The 20,211-nt window shown below is 39.3% G+C and overlaps 1 protein-coding gene across 5 annotated transcripts in view; it reads right to left on the bottom strand.

Moving 5' to 3' along the window:
* The window catches only part of RC3H1 (ring finger and CCCH-type domains 1), an 82,406-nt gene that overhangs the window by 31,251 nt on the left and 30,944 nt on the right, over positions 1–20,211 (bottom strand). For all 5 annotated transcript variants that reach the window (XM_061345644.1, XM_061345646.1, XM_061345645.1 and 2 more), the window contains exons 3-9: positions 12,813–12,933; positions 11,229–11,468; positions 10,634–10,809; positions 9,563–9,763; positions 8,331–8,463; positions 5,929–6,047; positions 3,789–3,901 (exon numbers count right to left, since the gene is read on the bottom strand). In XM_061345644.1, the coding sequence (XP_061201628.1) occupies positions 3,789–3,901; positions 5,929–6,047; positions 8,331–8,463; positions 9,563–9,763; positions 10,634–10,809; positions 11,229–11,468; positions 12,813–12,933 (1,103 nt within the window). The remainder of the gene's footprint in view (positions 1–3,788; positions 3,902–5,928; positions 6,048–8,330; positions 8,464–9,562; positions 9,764–10,633; positions 10,810–11,228; positions 11,469–12,812; positions 12,934–20,211) is intronic.

Raw genomic sequence — 20,211 nt, 5'->3', positions numbered from 1 at the left:
CTTCAAGTTTTAATTCAAGTTTCCTAAGGCCTTGTTAGAGTATCTGTTAGACTACAACTTCACTGCTATTTGAACTGTTACTAGCAGTTTCAATCAGAACAAGGATGGATTTTTAATGACAAGTATACCAAGAATTCACACACACTTCAGAGCAAGGTTAAAATCTTACATCCTGTGCATATATGCATTTCAATTGCACAGAAGAAAACCAAACCCAAACATCACATAAAATACTACCTACAGTAATAGAAGCTTCAGAATAAGGATCAGGGACTATTCAGGTTCATTTTATTCAGATACGAAATTAACAGCAGAAAATTCAATCGACCAAAGATGAAGATTCCCTTTTGCACCATTTGCCCAACAATAAGCAAAGTCAAGTGTTTATTGCCACGTGGTATCTTTTAAAGCACAGTTTTAAAAATTTATTTTACTTTACCAATACACAGCTTATACTGCTTGCTCCATTTGGTAAGCAACTGCAGAGATAAACACTTCTATGAACACGCTGTAATTACAAAAAAATCTAACTGCTTCTCATGAAAGGCTGAACAAACATTCCACAAAATCAGCAGACTGACAGTATTGGAGCAACAAAGAGCAAGTTCCAGAGATGAACATCCTCCACTAAACATCCTGCCATTAGTTCAGGTATCAGAACCCAAGTGGCAGGGCATTATTTGTAGGCTTAAGTGCTCCCACTGGTTATACTACACAGTAAGAGGCTGTTTCTTCTACAGGGTTTAAGACAGCACTTCCATTTCTAGCAAAGTGAGATTGTAACACAGACTAGGAAGGTATGTATTACTGTAGAAAAAGGGGGCAGTTATACTCTATTATTCCATCTTCAGATAATGTTTGTGTTTGCCCACAGGTACAGAATTAACAGCAATGCAACAGAGGCAACATTTTTTTTTGTTGTGTGTTTCTGTTCTGGTTATTTTGGTTTTTAGTTGTGACTGAGTATGGAGTCGAAGTATAATCTTGCTACATACATTTGAGCTGTTTGTCTTATTAGTTCATTGATTATCTTCTAGCCACCTTAATAACTTTCCCAGTCTCCTGGCTGAATTAATCTTTACCCACATAATCAAACTATAAGTTCAAGCTACGAAGTATTGACAGTGGACATAATTCAGAATGTATTTAAAGGGAGTAAATGAGCCAGGCTATCACCACAGTAAAAGCACTTAAGTATGGATAGACTATAGATTTCTTAACATACGCCGCTCAGAAGTTGCTCTGGCATCTCATGTCAGCTGTGCAAGTCAGCTGGACACATGGAGGTGAGTGAAAGTGAAGTCCCCAGGCTGAAGTCACAGCTCTACTTTAGTATCGTGCTCAATATCCAAATCACTCAAGCAAGCGTGCAAGGCAGCAGAAAAACATTGGGAAGCCACTGCCATGTTTTCCACACCCTATACTTCTGGACACCCTCATCCCATTAGGTCTCTCAGAGGCACAGTGTCTTACAGCTAATGACTCCCTGGAAGGCTTGTACACAACTTGCGATAAGAGGAATGGCCACCCCTGCCCATTCATTAAGCTAGAACAGAACAGTATGCTCAGGAGATACAGGTGCATGTGTATAGACACCCTTTCAATTACAGGTGACAGGAAGAGTTTCTGTAGCACCCCCATGATAAATGACTTTTACATATATATATATATATATATATATATATAAATAAAAATTTGCAGGGCTGCTCTCTCATTTTTTCAAAAAAATTTTTGTTGCTGTCTCTACATATGCAGGACACAAAATTAATCAAAAAATGTAATACTTGCTTATGCACACTGGGTCTTTTTCCTTTGCCAAGGGGGGGATAAGCTGCTGTTTAAACAGTCAAAATTATAATTTGCTATCTAAGACACTAGCACATGGCTCTCCATAACCTTCCTGAAAATGTGAAGCTGTATATAATGAGACACACACAGGAACTACTACATAGCAACAGCAATTCATATTATTCATACTAAACATTTTTAAAACTGAAGAACACTAATGCAGTATCTACTCAAAGAAATTAAGCAAAGATAAAAGGTACAAGGAAGAATTGGAACTCCGAGTTACACAACCACATAATACAAGTAAGTCTGGATTAAAAAAAAAAAAAAAAAAAGCCTCTTACACCCACAAAGCTGACAAACAGTCCTCCTTGATGCATACAATTAGTTCAGAGGTACTAATACTGACTCACTACCCTTGTTAACCATCCAAACCAGCAGTACCAGTCTCCATTTTTTTAACATCATGACAAAAGGGGAAAAATCCCAACTGTTTCTGCAGAACACAAGTACCAAAGTCCTATTCTGTGTTAATATGAATAACTGCCTTTGTCATTCTAACACCACATGCTCTGCTCTGTTTTTCTTCCTGTTATGCTTATGCACTGCATGCTGGCTCTACCACCAGTGAACTGCCATATTAATGCTTCAAGCTTTAGACTATGGCGTGGAAAAAGCCTGTATACCATTTCCAAACTTTGGAGTTTTCTTCTGATTATTTTCTTTGAAAGATGCAAATTCTTTTATACCCCCAAACCATGTAACAAGTTACACATGCTGCATAAAATATATAGTATTTATCTCTTTTAAGTCTTAAATAATCCATTTTACTTTAAAAAAAATTAAAATGATCTTCAGAACAGCAGTGGCCTGCTCTTGAATGTAGCTTATTTACTGCAGATTTTGTATTACCACCATTTTTTTAACTCTTCAACAATAGATTTAATCACTGAGGTTACTGCATGTGCAATCTGTCAAGAAGTTTCAAAGAAAAGCTGTTGCTGAAAGAAAACTTGTGATGCGCATTTTTAGCTTTGTGGATAGCCCTAGCAGCACAGAAGAACAAGAGAACTCCTACATCTGGAAAACTGCCAGCAACTTAACTGAATATAAAGGCAGGATGAGAAGTACACACAAATAAGTGACCATGATGGATGCTAGCTAGTCAAACAGCATGTTTAGTCACTTAAGAAAAACAGCCCACCTCCAAAATCTCAACACCTGTGTAACTGTCAAACTTTCAGAGATGCATTGTCCTGGGTTTAGCACTAGCAGTCATTTTTTCTCTTTCTTGGTGGCTGGTGCAGTGCTGTGTTTTGACTTTTGGGCTGGGAACAAAGCTGATAAAAATGATGTTTTGGTTTGGCCAAGGACTTTGTGAGCCTCATGCTCTGCCAGGGAGGAGGGGAAGCCAGGAGGAAGCAGACAGGACGCCTGACACAAACTGACCAAAGAAGTATTCCATACCACAGCATGTCATGCCCAGGGGGAAACGGGGAGTTACCTGGAAGGACAGGGGGTCTGCCGGGTCGGACTCGTTCGGCGGGTGGTATTGTACTCTTTTTCCCTTGCTATTATCTCTTATCATTGTTGTTAGTGGTGGTAGCGGTGGTGATTTGTGTTGTACATTGGTTGCTGGACTGTTCTTATCTCAGCCCGTGGGAGTTGCATTCTTTCGATTCTCCTCCCCATCCCTCTGGGAGTGGGGAAGGGGGGGGAACGTGGGCCTCGATTGCTTCCAGCCCGGCACCACTCACTGGGAGTGAGTGCACAAGCTGTCTGGCTGGGGTTAAACCACGACCTGCATTAATGCTGAACAAAGCAAAATATCCGATACTTAAGAACAGCTCAAAAACTTGAGATGACTGTTAGGAGTTTTTAATTTCATTTCCTGCTAATGTAACCGACAAGTTATGCTTCCTCTCATCATTCCTAGACACGATAAATAACTAAGATAAAGCAAAAACTGGATTGATTTCTACTGTAAGAGGTACACTTACTTTTCTAGCTCCTCCTGTGAATGTGCAAAGGTGCAGCTGGCCCCCCGAGGGCATCCTCCTCTCTGTTTCATGTCTCTGCACATGTATGTCTTGTACTTGCTGTGCTGAGGAGGCTGACAAGGTTAAAGAAACCAGGTGAGATAACTGAATATAAGTGTGTTTCACCAAGAGCTGAATGTATCCTCTTATTAAAGGCATGATGTTTAACTGTTGATAATTCCTTAAATTTAAATGTTCTAGAAATACCTATGGTGAAGTAAATGACTGGAGCAGTATTTGTGTCTGGGTCTTCGACAGAACTAACAGGTTGAAGAGCAGATATTTTGACAACTAAGTTAATACCAGGTTTTTAAAACGTTTTAATTCAAATTCCTTACAGAAGCTTAACTGGAACACAGCTGTATGTTTTAGGACCCACTTAAGTTGACAAAACTGATATAAGCTGAAAAAAAACCCCAAAACAAACCACCATGCTTAATCAGAAATTACCAAATATTCATGAAGCTTTGTGGCAGTTTATAAAAAAAAAAAAACAAAAAAACAAAACTATCTGGTCACTTGCTTTTCCTTTGATTTTTGTTAGCTCAAGACAGCACTCTTCTATTTATCAGAAGGTTTCTCTGAGTATCTCTGAGTTACTTTTCGTCAAATTCCCTTTCACCCCTTCCTTTGGACTAAAAAAAAAATAAATCCCTTCACTATCTACAATGATTATTTCCATCAACAGCTGAGGATGCAATCTTACTGCTACACAGATCAACAGGGTATAGGCAGTTTTCTGTACCTCTCTTTGGTTAAGTTTTCCAAGAAACAATGACCTACTGCAATCTCGCTCTCTGCATGAATGCCAATTTGCCAGTCTCTATATAAACTTTGACAGAATGCCAGCAGTAGTTTCAAAGACATTTGAGTCCCTACAGTTTTTGTGGCAGAATTAAATCAGAGGCAGAAATACCCTATCAGAGTTTTCACCAAGGGAAAAGTCAACTACTGCTTTCTGAAAAACTCAGCAAAAGATGTAAATCTTTTTTTTCCTCTTCTTTCTTCCCATCTTTTCTTTCCTCCCATCTACTGTAGTGAGAAGAGGATTTAGGAAGGGAGTACCTAAGCTGCACAGACTTACACTGGTCACTACTGCCAGCCAGCAAAACTCCGCGCAATAGTCAACAGATGGCCCCTTTCCCACTTGGGAGGCTCTGGGTTCCCTTCCAAGCGGCACAGCATGTACCAGGTCTCGGCAATGGTCTGAGCAGAACAAAACCCCTCACTGTTTTCCCCCACCCTGATTTCCACTTGCGTATTCCTACTGCTTTTCCTTTTGCTGGTTAACAGTGCCTATTACACATTCCAGTGAAAGCAAATAAGTAAGCTAGCATAAATAATTCACTATAATTTTGCTTCTTTTTTTGGTAGATGTAACCTTTCTACTAGTTGGGCTCCCTGAACTAGCTCTCCAAGAGGAACAGTGCCAAAGCAAGGGAGGGAGTGTTAATATGTGTCAGGCAACAGTGTCAGCAACAGTTAGCATTTAGATCAAATGAGCTATACAATGAAATGAGATCAAAGGAACATGTGGTAAGATAACTCCGATATAGGCTAATATACATATTTGGCAACATCATTTTGTTTCTGAAACAAAAGAAGCTGTTTCAGAAATTTGGACTGCACCTTTATATGAAGTCTTCCCAAATCTTTGTTTTACAGACCATTAAGGTATGAGCAAGTTTAAGAATAATTTCCTTAACACACAGCCATCTGGCTGAAATGTGTCACATCAAAACAAACCCAGGAAAATTCCCACAGATCATAGTTCTAAAGCACCCTGGCTTCTCTTCCCCATCCTCTAGTCAGGAGAGTTGTTTATTCATCCCCCTAAGCTTGCAGCTGGATCAGACTACTATCTTTTCATCCTAGTGAGCTGTGCAAATTAATGCAGCATGTACTGGGGTGTACACTGTCTCGATTTATTTTTCATTTTGTTTTGTTCCCTCCCCCCCCCGTTTAGTTTTTTGATATTATTGAGTTCCTAATCAGCTCCTCGTCAAAACAGATCTCTCCATATGACATTAGGAAACACCTACTATTGAACATAGCCAGTAATGTTCGGGGGAAAACACTTCCTAAACCATTTAGCTTTTACCTGTTGCTGATCTGTTCCTTTCTTGCTGTGATTCTGAATATAATCAACTAAGCCATGAACCACAGTCCTCACAGCAACTAGTCCATTTTCCAGTTGTTCCCATGTTGGAGGTGGAGCATCTATTGCAATGACAGCAAAGAGACAACATAAAAAGTCAACAGGATTTTCCAAAACTAGGTACAAAGAGATCAAAAAGATTTTATCAAAAACACGTAATGAGATAAAAAGCATTCAGCACTAATTTAGGGGTATGTACCGCTTAAATGATAAAAGCTACCTATAGACTCAAGATTGAACCACACCAAATACCAAATGAGGCAGCAAAACTATTATTAGCATGTCAAATTATTTCCTTTCACCAGAACTTTCATACCTCACAGGAACTCCAGAGTAAATGCATTGTACAGACTCCACATTATAATGAAAGGGGAAGAACAACCCCCACAAAAAACAGCAAAACAAACAAACAAAAAGCCCAAACCCCCAAAACAACACACACACACACACACACACACACACACACACACAAAAGCAACTTCACAACCAACCGATCAACACCAGCCCAAAAATCAAAACAAAAAACACCACAAACAACAACAAAATAAACCGGGCTGAAAATCCCTCTTTGCATTCAGACTCCTGTAGGTCAAGTCATTCTTGTTCAAATACTACCACTGGCCTAGATCTTGCAAGCACAGTCACTGAAGAGCAACAGTAATTGATGCCTCTCACATGAAAAAAATGTCACAAGCAAATCTACGTAACAGACCACCATCTAACATACAGCAGTGCAAATAAATTGCAGACTTAATTCTACGGGGGCACTAGTGTTTCTAGCCAATTTACTTTTCTAATCGTTAAATCTGTTCCAGCAGATGACACTCCCATCGTGTGCCTACACACTGCTGAAAAACACAAGACCTCAAAGTGCCTTTCAACATCTTTAGTATAATTTACATTCTATTCTGCTTACAAGGACTAAGTTGTTCCAGAGGAACTTCAGCATATCTATAGAACAGCAAGGAAGAAACATAACAGCCAAGTAAGAGAAACATCAAGATCAGACTTGCCTACTGGGACTGAGTGAGGCTATTAGTGATTCTAATATATGTATCAGTCTCAGCTAACAAATGTACAGTACACACACAGTTTTAACCCTGACTTGTTAAAGATCTGGGTAGAAAGGACTGCATCTCCTTTACTGTGACGTACAACTGGTCCTTATTTGAAGGGTAAAAATTTTTTTCTTGTTTAAACAAACAGAAATGAAGAACTACAACAACTGTTATTCTCCTGAAGCCATAGTTTAAGCCTTCAAGCTATTCTGACAGAATTTTTAAAATCAATAACAGGCATAAACCAAAGTTTCCACTCCCCATTCTGCCCCTTCCTCTCTCCATCAGGTGATCCATCCTCACAGTGCTGCTGACTTTTTCAAAATTTCCATTTTTCTCTCCTCTATCACCATCTTAGATTTTATTTCCCCATTACACTGTCTTCAACTTAAGTCCAGACTTTCACACCTTTTCAGAATTACGTATTAACAAGAAAAATACTAAAATCCCTGTGATAACAAATCTTTTCTTGACTAGATTCATTTTTTTGCCCAGCTTCTGTCTATTCAAACTATCAAAGTTCTACTTTGAAATCCAAAATTATTTACAGAGAAGATGCCTTATTATTTTAGGCTGTTTCTAAGAGAGCCTTCCAAGCACAATGTTTGTAGGCTAGAGACCTTTGATTAAAAACTAACACACACAATTCCTGAAACAAAGATCAAGACAAAAACATTAGATAAGTTAATGGAAACCCTTCATTGGGTTAAGTGGTTTCTTGAAGGCTTTCCCTAATTTGTAAACAAATTATTTGCTCTAGTAAAGAACTGGAGAGATAAAATTATCTTGGACTGACAGCTACGGCTCTGCATTAAGAACAGTGGTTCTATCAATCTTCCTGCTGCTTTTCAAACCTTGTTTCAAATAGCAGCATGTGTACCAAAAAAAGGGGAAAAGGAGGAAGGTAAGACTGCCGCTATCCATCCCCCCCCCACCCCGAGTTAGCACTGCCCAATATCAAGTGTAGACCATGCAACCTCGCAACCTCACAGGATTACATGTATTTAACATCCTCATCTATGCTCATCCACGTGCTATCAGACAAGGAAGCTTTTTTCAGGGGAGTAGTGAAGTTATTTCTGTCATACTGTTGAACCTATTTTAGTTTCAGAACAGTTCAGCTCCTCACACAGATTACTGCCATTCTCAGGCTGGTTATGAGTACCACTCAAGAATCTTAAGCTCATGAATCAGAGGATGTTTCCTTCAACTTACTGAACAGGTTCCAATCTTCTAAGAGAGTTAAGCTCCTCTTGCTATGAGTTTTCATAAACCATCTAGACTTACCTGGACTGGGATCGATATTTGCTAGGAGCTCTAAGTGGGGTCGAAGGCGATTCAGGTTAGCTGGATCTCCAGTCCTCTGAAGAGCAATAGTTAATTCCTGAACACTCTGTGCAAATGAGGCTGGGGTCTGCAACTTAAAAAAATCGTAATAATTAACTTTCTACCGGCAAATTGATCCTTACGGTTTCTGAAGGCTGCTCCACAAGCTCACAAGAGCTGTCTTTCAAAATTGGAGTAAAATGTGTTTCACATAAGCCCATTTCAATCAGCAATTTCTATTAAATTCCTTCTCTGGTATTAAGGACAGTTCTTTGACACTGCAGGTTAAAATACAGCTTTAAATAGACAAAATAAAGGCTGGTATTATTTCTTACAATATAACCTCTGTGTTGTGTTGGCACCCAGAAAAAAAATATTAGAAACCATTTAATTAGATTTCTGAGGAGTCTAGTACCTCCAATCCTCAAGCCAATGATTTTACACCATGCTTTAAACTAAGTAGAGCAGACAATAATGAGTAAGTTGGTTGAAGGACAAAGACAACTAGCAATGTTCCATTTACTAAAATCACACAACTTCAGTATTTAAAATCCTTTAATTCTGCCTAAACCTTCAGGAGATTTCTGGCAGGACACCTAAAAAGGGAGACAAAGGCATAAATATACGGCGGACCAATCTCAACAAGGTTCCATTTTCCTCATCTAATTTAGGCACTTATATATCAGTCTTTTGTCTTAAAAGCCTATTTATCCTATGCTCCCTCTAAACAAAAAGACATCTGGGCATTTCCAAAGGCCAAGTAATTTTATTTAAGAAATGTGCTTCTACCTCTCTTTCACACTTCAGGTATAGACAGGGGTCTGAATAATCCTTTTTTTTTTCGAATTTACACACTAACTTTCTGCCTAGAAACATGAACCATTAAGCTCTGTTACTAAATTTGCAGTTATCAGCTGTTCAGAAGGGACATAGCTCAGCTGTGTAGCTAACCTTTCTGGCTTCCCATGTTCAGAAAGAGGTAACGTTGAAAGAGGTGGCAGGACAGCAGAAGGAATGAGGTTACAAATATATATGCTAGTTACTTCAAAACCTGATATGGCTGAAATAAGAGGGCAAATTATTAATAGGTAAGGCAAGTACACATGTGGCACAGATTTACAGATTGTGCCCAAGCATCTACATCTACTATAGCTGCAAACAAGTTAGACCGGGCTGATTTTAGGTGGCTTTACCTTGTCAATGATAGACTGCATGTGGGATTTGTGAGACTGGTCTCCGTACAACAGTGAGGACCACTGATCTGGTGCAATGCGTAAACCTGCTTCCATGGCTATTTGAACTATCTGGGAATCATGTTCCCTTCTCAGAGCTTCATAAGTGCGAAACTCCTCCTTCAGTTGCATCAGGGAGGAATCCTCATCTCGTTTTGTCACCTAGTGGGAAGAAACAAGCCAAATACAAATACGATTAAGCAGGATAATCCAGAGATTATGTGAAGTCCAAAGCATGGGAAATCTTCAGTCAGCAACTAAGTTATTCTTCCAGCAAACTAAACCAAACTATGACACTATGCAGTGAATGCTAGTTGCTACTAAATTCCCTTCTTCATAAACCAAAACCTCTATGAAATGGATACCAAACGTAATTTACTGAAACCCTGACCCTGATACTGGTTGAAGTGTCATACTTCCTAAATGACTTGACAGTATCCAGACCTTACTTCTCCAGTCAAGGTATTTTGTTTGCATTGCGGAATTTTATTTGAGGGTACAATCAGCAGCAACAAAGCATTTTTCTCCTTGTTTAGCAAAAAGTGCATGACATTTAAACTGAGCATCTAGGAATGGACCACTAAATACTGTGAAGTACATTAAGCAGCTTAAATTCTCTTTATACAACTCTGATATCCAAGAGCCTCTTATTTCTTTGTTTCTAACTACATCACCACTCAACAGAACGAGGGATTTTCCAGCTTTACACCTCTTCTAGAGAGACAATTATGCTGACTTTATACAGTGTCTGTTATCTACTGTATGCATCTATTAAACTTGGACAGTCAAGCTTTACAGTTTGAAGCTGCTATTTCAGCTTACATTGCTATTACAGCTGTACAACAAAGAACTGAATGACAAAAGAGCAGCTGTATTTCCAAAGAAGTCCCCATCTGGTATTTAATGAATAATACTTTCTGTAACTATGCATATTTTTAGCAACATTTAATGTTACAGGACAATGAAAATTAAGACAGAAAAACAACAGTTTCCACAACATTATGAAATCTCCAAGCAGGATCATCTTCATACCTTAAAGCATGAGGCTCTGTAAAGAAGCTGGACAACATGCCCAATGCTAGTTTTAGAAGCCTGAGGAAATCGCGGCTCTAGCCTCTGAACCACAAAGAGAACCAAGACCTTCCGTGACAAAGCAGATCCATCTTCCAGAGCCAGGAGAACCAGCTTTAAAGCCTCCTCTTGCATTGCTGGTGGGGAAGGGGAGATGTAAAGAAAAAGACACAAAGGGTAAGAGAAGACCAAGAAAGATTTCTGCACAGTTGTCTCCCTACAAGTGGGACACCAGCTATAAATGAAGGAAGCCATGTCCAGTCATTTCAAGTAACCTTGTTTTTTCCAGAAGGGTCTTACTCTTCAAAGAGTAACAAGCAAGAAACTACTTTCCATTTTATCTTATCTCTAGAATAAAGTTTCATAAAATACTTGCAAAAGAACTAAAAATACAAGAAAATCTGTGACAGCAGCCCAACAGATACATCATTAATTCTGAAAGCCTACTATTAAAAAAATTAAGCCACTGACTAATCAAATCACTCAGGCAATTTGACATCCATTTATCAATTTTCCTCAATTCTAAATTACTTCTACCATAGAAGCAGTTGCCTACCTGGTCCAAGGAATTGGCACCCTCTGGCTCTCACTGCAGCCCAGAGGTTGGAAGAGAGCTGCTGAGGATTTTGATGCTGAAGAATGAGCTCTGTGACTGTTCTTTCACCAAGTGACCGTGCTGCACGCATAGCTCTGATTCGCCCTTCTTCCTCCACTAGCTGGCAATGAACTAATGTCACAAGTTTCCTTTGCATGGGACGACTTAGCACGCTCTGAGTAGTACTGTTAAGACCCACACCTTGAAACAAAGTGAAGCAGAAAAAGAGTAATAATTAACTACCTCATATCTCCTCTTATTGAGCCAGCCTTCAATCACTGGACTGTAGATGCAAAGACCTAGTTCTCCTGAAATCCACTTTATTAAACGGAACATTAGAAAAGGCATTTCAGAAGTTCATTTTTGTCTTTTTTATTTTACTCAACATTAAAAGCAAACAGTTCCTGGGAGTCAGCTTTCCTACAGGTTTAAGGTCCCGTCATTTACTGATTTGGCTTCCTCTGAAAATGGAGCCTCCAATGAATTCTTTCCCCATTATTGGCAGTCTGTCTTGCACCCTTCCATACGGATTTCCTAGATGTTATCTCAAGGGTAGAATCATAACACAGTCCTTCCCTATATCCATGACCTTCACAGATCACTGCTTTCTTTGACATCTGTCTGTTTTCACAAGACAGTTTGTTGTCTATATTTGGTACCTCCACTGCTTTGGCCAAGCCAAACTGAACATGCATGCAAGTTCAAGCTGATCTAGGTGATGCTTAATTATGTGCAAAAACTGTGCTTCTCAACCATGCTGGAAGCCACGAAACCAGGTTAAAGAAGAAGTGACTCACTAGACATATGGCTGTCATACCGAGTTCATTCGACAGCACAGAGCTTGTTTGTTGGACCATTTCTACTCAGAGTGATGCTGTGGTCACACTGTATTGTAAATAATTCGGAAAAGCTCGAGACAGCTTTTTGTAAGGATTCATTTTTGAAAACCTGACACCCATGATGCTCATCTCTACTACTTGGGTTGACAGATCTTCTAAGTCCACCACATGCAATATACATAAAATTCATATTCTTGAACCCAGCACAGTTTTGCTAAATTACAATTACTCATATTGACTCAGCTCTTCTATGGATCTTGAATAAAAAGATTATTACTTATTTCTCTTATATATCCTATATGCAGTAATTTTCTTGTTTCTGTTTAATCCTCCTCTACAAACAAATTTCATTGCTACAGTTATCTCAAAGCAAAGGACACCACAAAAAAAAAAATTACTTATTTTTACTTACTCTACAGAGATCAACTCAACTGACAAAGTTTGTCTCAACTTACTACAGCACAGTCAAATATCTCTGCCTAACACCTCAGCCTTTTCTCAGTATTATTTTTGACATGACACCTTTAAATTCCACGATCCCCATTCCCCTCTGCTGTGAAAACATAATCTTAATGCTTAAGAAATTCGTTTCAATTTGTTTTTAAGCTAGGTTTATATCCATTTTACAAACAGACTAATAATTTGGCTAGTTTGTTTTGCATCTTTTTCCAGCTTTCATTTTCAAACAAAACAATGCAGGAACTACCTCTTGCACTGCTGAGTGGTTTGAGGTACAGTGCCAGTTCTTCCACACATTTCTTGCCCTCCTCATAATGCTTGGTATCTTCAGCTCCACTACATAAAGTAATTGGCTGCTGCTCAGGAACCTGAAAAGAGATGCATGCACATCTACAATGAATATGTGTAGGTGGCAGTCTTATTTACAAACACTTGCTAATATCAAGCATTTATTGTTTTGTTCCCCATCTGTATTTTTTACCTATCAGTAAGCACTATTTCAGCTTGATCAATGAACAAATTAAAAAACAAAAAAAACAAACCAAAACAAAAAAGTGAAAATGAAGACAAAAGAATTTACGTTCAGTGGACTTTTTATGTAGTGGCTGACAGGAACTAGAAGCAGAAGACTCATTCCTCAATAAAAAAAAAATACACAAGAAACGCTGCATTTCCTTTAGCTACAAACTTTGACCGAAGTAACATACATATCGAGGCATCCCCAAAGCTGGCTGGCCAAAACCAACCAACCTAAAAATAAATAAAAATAAATCAGAACAAATCAGATGAATCCTGGCTCAACCAAGTTACAGTTACATTCTTTGGTGGTTTTGGCTTTGTTTTTTTGCACCAATTTGTTTGGTTTTCTGCTTGGTTTGGGTTTGTGTGCGTATTGGTGGGGTTTGGTGGGTTTTTGGGTTGTTTTTTTCTGAGAGGCGGGAGGGAAGGGGCTGCTGGCATTTGTTTCTTCATCCAAGCATTCCTCAGAAATCAGGATTTTTCAAAGGGTCATTGGACCACCTTTCCCCACCAGCTACTATTTTTTTTTCTTCTAATTAAATTCTTGAAGCTTTAAACAAACTTATTGGGTGCAGTATAGCACTGTACTAACGTTTCTCAACATCACTATTCAGCAAGCAACTCAATATATGAGAACAGAGAACTGGATGTTCTCAGAAGACTAAACACTGGCACCTTTTGCATATGCTAATGAAGTGCAAACAAATCTCAGACTTCAACTTCTATTTCCAAGTCAATCACTATCCCACTGGCAATCACTGCATGCTAATCCCACATAGCTGCTTACAGGGACCAACCCAGGCCCTCAATCTAAAAGCACAAGCCTTTAATGCTTGATTTAAACACAGCTACAAACCCATTAATCTTCACGTGCAACCCAGCCATGTGAAGAGTAGCATTATGATGGCAGCAGCAAATACAAGCAGTGAATATATATAAAATTTATGCATACACACACATACATGTATGGTTGCCACCACCAATGTGGACAGGAACTTTCCTAACAATATTAACAGAAAGTAAATTTTCAATCACGTGATCACACTCATACAATGTGACACACTTAGACAACCATACATGCTAAGTTGCTCATGTGACACACACTGCAAAATAAAATTACTAGCTGCGTAATTCTTATTTTTACAGCAGGTGACCAAAAAAAAAAACCCACCAAAAAACCAAAACCAGTCTCTGAGTATAAGATAATCAGCTACAATTAAGAGAGTTGATACCACTCCTAAACTAACATAACCAAGATAGTCTGGATCAGCCACTGCCCCTTTTACTCCTATTAAAGGGAAATCCAAAACCAAGTTTAATCACATCAAGACAGCAAGGTTAGCCTGGATGCTTTTCTGGGGGTTTCTTAATTTTGTTTTAATTTGGGGGAGGGAGTGGTGGTTTTTTGGGTTAGGTTTTGCTTAGTTTTGTTTGTCTGCAAGCAAGAAAGACTTCAGCAAAAGGAGATTTTGCAACTGTATCTTACAGTGGTCACCCATAACTTGAAACTGGACTAGTTTCTTGGGGCTTGGGAAACAAAAATTAACCCCTTCAGTATTTGCTTTCATGTTAAAAGAACAGTCTGCCTCCTTTTCAAAGCCACTGCCACTTTAGCAATCTGCTTCTGTCTTTCAAGTTATACAGGCAGAACTGGCTTATTGATCAAACAATGTGCATCTCATGCATTTGTGCTGAGACAGACAATACACAGTCTCTGCTCTATTTACTGCTGTAATTCATTTTGTGCAAATTTTTATTTTCTCCTGCAAGCATTCAATCTGGCACCACTGACAACCCAAAATACAACTACAAAGTTGCAATGCCCAGCATACAAAGAGGGCTTCGAACAGACATAGGACAGGAAGCTGGGTTCAAGCACTGGATTTTGATCTTGAATTAAGATAGGTTTAGAATACATTCCCAGCAGCAGTTTGGAATGCCATACACAGCACAACTCCACCAGCAAGACACAAGGACTGTCTAAGCAACTAACAGAAAGCTTCACCCTCCCCCAGGAAAAAGTTGGCAGAGGAAATAGTCCAAGAGTTAAGCTATTCAACACTGTATCTGCATATCACTCCCATTTCTTCTCTTTGCAAGAGAAGCTTCAATGTAAAAACATGACTTGCACAACAGTACTTTTTGCAAAATGAGCCCAAAAGAGATTAGAGTTTATCTTAAGCTGGAGGAAGTGAAGTACTGAACAATAAAACAAGATGCTTATTTTGTGGTTTCAGGAGTCTTCAGGAGAAGAGAATGTATTTTGCCCTACTCACACTTTACCTTCATTCACGTGAAGCATCTCATAGCAAAACTTACAAATAATTTGCCCTTTTGCTGGTTCAACAGAATATGCACTTCCAATATTTTTTAAAGTATTTTAAGGTCAGACTGATTAAAAAGCCAACATCTACCAACACAAAAGTGGTAAAGACATGATTTATAAAAGTCACAAGAGATCTGTATTTTAATTTTGGCTGTCACTGACTTGCTGAAGGACAACCGAGAAATAATTCAACTCCAAAAACTCTCATTTCCCCTTCCTTCACAAAATATCCTTGTGACTCTATGGTCACTTCTGTTTACATCGTCACTTCACAGCCTCAAAACAGAGGTCCTGCAGAGTAAGTTCATTATTTTCATCCTCATTCAATATTCCATTCTCTCAGACACCACACCCTCTTATCACAGTTTTCACTGCAAATATATTTATAGAACATAATACCTCTCAAGGGGAGCTAGAACAAGACAGGAAAAAATCATCTCAGAAGTTTAATTACTTCAAATTTGTGATGGTTTTGCATACATCTGCCTTGGCATGACTACAAGTATCCTGGCAGTGGAATGCTGCCCATCAGCATAACTGACTACTTGTGGCTGTGGGAAGAGGCAGGTTATGATGGCATGAGGAAGAGGACCGGAAAAGAATGCTAAAGTATCATCTCATACCAGGCAGTGATTTTGAATTGGTGATTTAAGCATAATTTGACATAGGATGCCAGCTTGAGTTATCACTAATTACCATTAGACATCTAATTGCACAGAGTAAGAAAACACTAAAACAGACTAAACCCCTTTTTGTTTGGCTTGAAAACTGTTCTCCCTAATATTCCCCTCCCACCCACAGATAATTTGCTTCCTGGCAAAAAAACCCAAAATAAAACAACAAACCCACAAAAAAAACCAAACAAACCCAAACCCAAATCCAGAACAACCAAATCAAACCCAAACCAACAAAAAAAACCCTACAAACCAACCCTAAAGCCTACTGTCTTCAGTTACTCAGAAGTCTGAGTTAAGACTAATCCACCCATTCTCTTATGAGATACATGATTCCATTGCCTAATGCCTAGGATTTTATTTAGCACACCCAGCAGAAGACTATAAAATTACAGCACCACAGGAATTTTTTGCCACTTGTTTGTCACCCATTTGGAATATGCACGCTACTGTTTCATGTGTTAAAAAAAGAGGAGGGAGGAGGTTAGATGACAGATCCATGATTACATAACATCAAAACACTGGCCTGCTGAATATTTAGAATAGTTGTATATAGTGGATGTGGATTACTCAAGTAGTTAAAATGGAAAGCCTAATTCCAATGCAAATTGGCCTAAGGGATTTCTTTACCTAAAAAGTTTAAAAAGCAAGGTATCCCACGAATGCCTTTCTGCTTTGCATTCAAGGTCACTGCCCAGAGAAGTTGTGAATGCTCCATCCCTAGAAGCATTCAAGGCCAGGTTGGTCAGGGCTTTGCACAATCTGATCTAGTGGAAGGTGTCCCTGCCCATGGCAGGGGGGCTGGAACTAGATGGTATGTGCCTCTCTTCCCTCACAATACGCTTAGCTCCATTTCAGGTGTTCAACTATTTCCAGCTCTCCCAGGAATAATAATTTTCATCTTAGGATCCCTCCTCCTCCCTGCCACCATCTAACATGTCTGAATTTACCTAGAGTGGGCTGAATTGCCCAACCACTGCCTTCCAGAATAGACCCTGTAATCACCATTGATGTGTTCCATACTACAGTGGGGGAACTGGAATTTGCGTCTTTTGCAACAGTTAATTCCCACATCAAGGGGCAACAAGTTTTGCTTTTGGAAAGGGGTTGGGAGAGGGTAAACTGAGAAATAACCTATAGCTCAAATACGAAACCAACCGTTAAACCAACCAACTATTAAAGCGACAAAACTGACACAGAGGGAGAATGCCTTTGTCAGAGAAACACGTTACTGCTTTCCACACTGAGTATATGACAAATTTCATATATTTTCCCCAGAAATACAGTCCTGTTTATTTAACACATTGTGCCTGCATGAAAGCCAACCAACATGACTTGCCCTGGAATCCCACAATTACTGCCAACCACAGCAGAATAGATTTGTTACTTCAAACTGCCTGGTCTCCTCCTCCGCTGCCAGCAAAAAAGCACTTAGCACTTATAGATGTGTGAACTTCTAAGAAGCCTCCCCAAAGGGAAAAGAACAAACTCCCCTCCCAGTTAAAAGCTTTAATTGTGTTATACTGTATTTCCTTCTAATATGAACCTTTTTATCAGAATATATAATTTTAAAATAAAGTATCACACCTCTCCATGGACTCAGGTTAACATGTACAAGGTTTTGTTGGAGATGAGGGGACATTAATGACACATACACCTTCCTGAAACGAAATCAAATGAACAAGAAAGTGGGCTTTTTTTCCTCTGGAGTTGATAATACTACTCATGCTTGGTACCCTGGCTTGCTACTTCCAGATCATTTTTGTTAATACATAGAGAGCCCACCTTCTTAACTGGAAGCTCAAAATTTAACTTAACAAAGTCCTTTCTGTAAAAGAGTAAAAACTTAAACCAATAAAAAAAAACACAAAACAACAACCACCTTAGGTGAAATAAGTGGAAAACAGTAACAGCCTCCCCTCACAGCAGAGCAGTGTACTTATTTTCTAGTATTCCATAGCTGGTAACAGGTGCCAGAAAGAGAAACAGAGGAGAAAAGAGGGCAAGTTATACTGGACACTGATTCACTGATACGCTGATTTAAATTAGGAGCTGAGGGAGAGGTGGTGCAAATTTCTCTTAAGGGGAAAGCTTGTCAGTAATAAAAACCCAGCTAAAGTTGATTATCCTTTAGGTAACAGAATGCACTGAGCAGCATGCATGCAGGAATGCGTGGCAAACGAGGTGGAAGGGAATACTGTCTCTTTTGGTGGCATTTGCAGCTTTGAGGTCACCATGAAACAAGGTCCTATGAAACCTCATCACCAAAAAAAAAAAAAAAAAAAAAGAAAGACACAAAAATGATGTCATCAGTTGAAATTCAGAACATGGAATGCTCAAGATTAATATACTACTGCCAAAAAGCCACTCTTCCTTCTTCGTATCTCACACATATATGGATGAGGAAACTGACTAACTAGCACAGTCACAGAAACATTCTCAGTTACCTGTAGCAGACAGTGTGGTTTTCCATCTCATTCCAGAGGATCTTGTCTTTATGGAAATTTTAATTCAGGCAAATATCAACTTAAAGATATCACATAGCTTCTCAGCACACCATAACCAAACAAATGCAAGAAGAAAAATACATTTATCATAAATGTGGACACCTGGATATAGCTGGAACTATTCTAGAAACTCCAGAGAGGAAGGAAGAAGATACAAGGGAGAAGGAAAATGACAATATTTATTTATTATTTATTTATAGCATCACCCACACATTTCACAGTGCTTGGAAGCTCTTCAAAGATGGTGGCATACATGTATCACAGAAATGGAAACACACAGTCTCATTGCCTTCTCCTGCAGAGCAGGATGAGTCACTTGGCACAGCCAGAAACATAACTCAATTTTAAAACTTCAAAAAGAACTTCTGTGCCACAAAAGACCGACAACAAATTAGCCATATTACTTGATAAACTAAATGGAAAAAGAAGTAGCAAAAACACATCTGGATCTCTAGGTCCCACTACCTGCATCGTAACAATCTTTCCTCCCCACCTTTTAATATTCCTCCGCAACATTGCTCCTCCCTTTTTCATTAACTACGGATCTCCTTGACTTTTCTGCTGCCTTCAACTGTGCTGAGCCAAGACACAGAAGCAGAACAGAATAAAACAGTAATTCCTCTATGATAACCATATTCCATCTACAGTCTTGCTACTCACCCATGAGTTAGACTTGATTGTACCTCCTCTCCCCAAGCCCACAATCCTGTCTAGCCTTGGGAGGCATGGGTCACAGGAAACTACCAGTGATCTAACCATGATAAGCTTATGTCAATTTAAGTCGCTGCAACTGAACAGGGTGATCCTGCTTTCCATATCCCTGGCCCTTTCCTCAGGCTGCCATTAGCACCAATGCCATTGATGTACTCATTCCTATCAGATCACCAGTTCAGCTGATCTCACATGTACCTGTTCCAGCAGAAAGGGGTAACTCTGTCTCATGCAGACTTCCCCCGTTCACCTATGCAGGTTTAGAGTAGCATGTCACATCAGGCAGTTGCATTTCCAGAGCACAGTTTCAAATTAAATATAAAGCAGCATAAAGGCTGCTACCAGAGGCGTCTATCCCACTTCCCTTACGTCCTGGTTTTGGCTGAGACAGTTAATTTTCTGCCTAGTAGCTGGTGCACTGTTGTGTTTTGACTTCAGCGTGACAGTAATGCTGATAACACACCAATGTTTTAGTTGTTGCGAAGTAGTGCTCACCGTGCTCAGAAGCTTCAGCCTCTCATGATGTGCCAATGAGGAGGGACACAAGAAGCTGGGAGGGAGCAGACAGGACACCTGACTGAAAATAGCCAAAGGGGTATTCCATACGGCAGCCTGTCATGCTCAGTATATAAACTGGGGATTTACCCAGAAGGGGCTGATTACTGCTTGGGAACTGGCTGCGTATCAGTCAGTAAGTGGTGAGCAATTGTACTGTGCATCACTTGTCTTTCTGGGGGGTTTTATTCCTCTCTCTATTTTCTATTATTATATTTTACTTTATTTCAATTGTTAAAAGGTTCTTACCTGAACCCCAAAATTTGTACCTTTTCTCCAATTCTCCTGCCCATCCCCAGTGAGCAAGCAGCTGTGTGGTATTTACTGCTGGCTGCGGTTAAACTACATCGCCTT

The sequence above is a fragment of the Neopsephotus bourkii genome, unplaced genomic scaffold (genome assembly GCF_033783945.1).
Source record: "Neopsephotus bourkii isolate Nb327-2 ecotype Australia unplaced genomic scaffold, CSIRO-AGI_Nbou_v1 NB_234, whole genome shotgun sequence".
In the NCBI taxonomy this organism is placed as follows: Eukaryota; Metazoa; Chordata; class Aves; order Psittaciformes; family Psittacidae; genus Neopsephotus; species Neopsephotus bourkii.
This window is presented reverse-complemented; position numbering and strand designations above follow the sequence as displayed.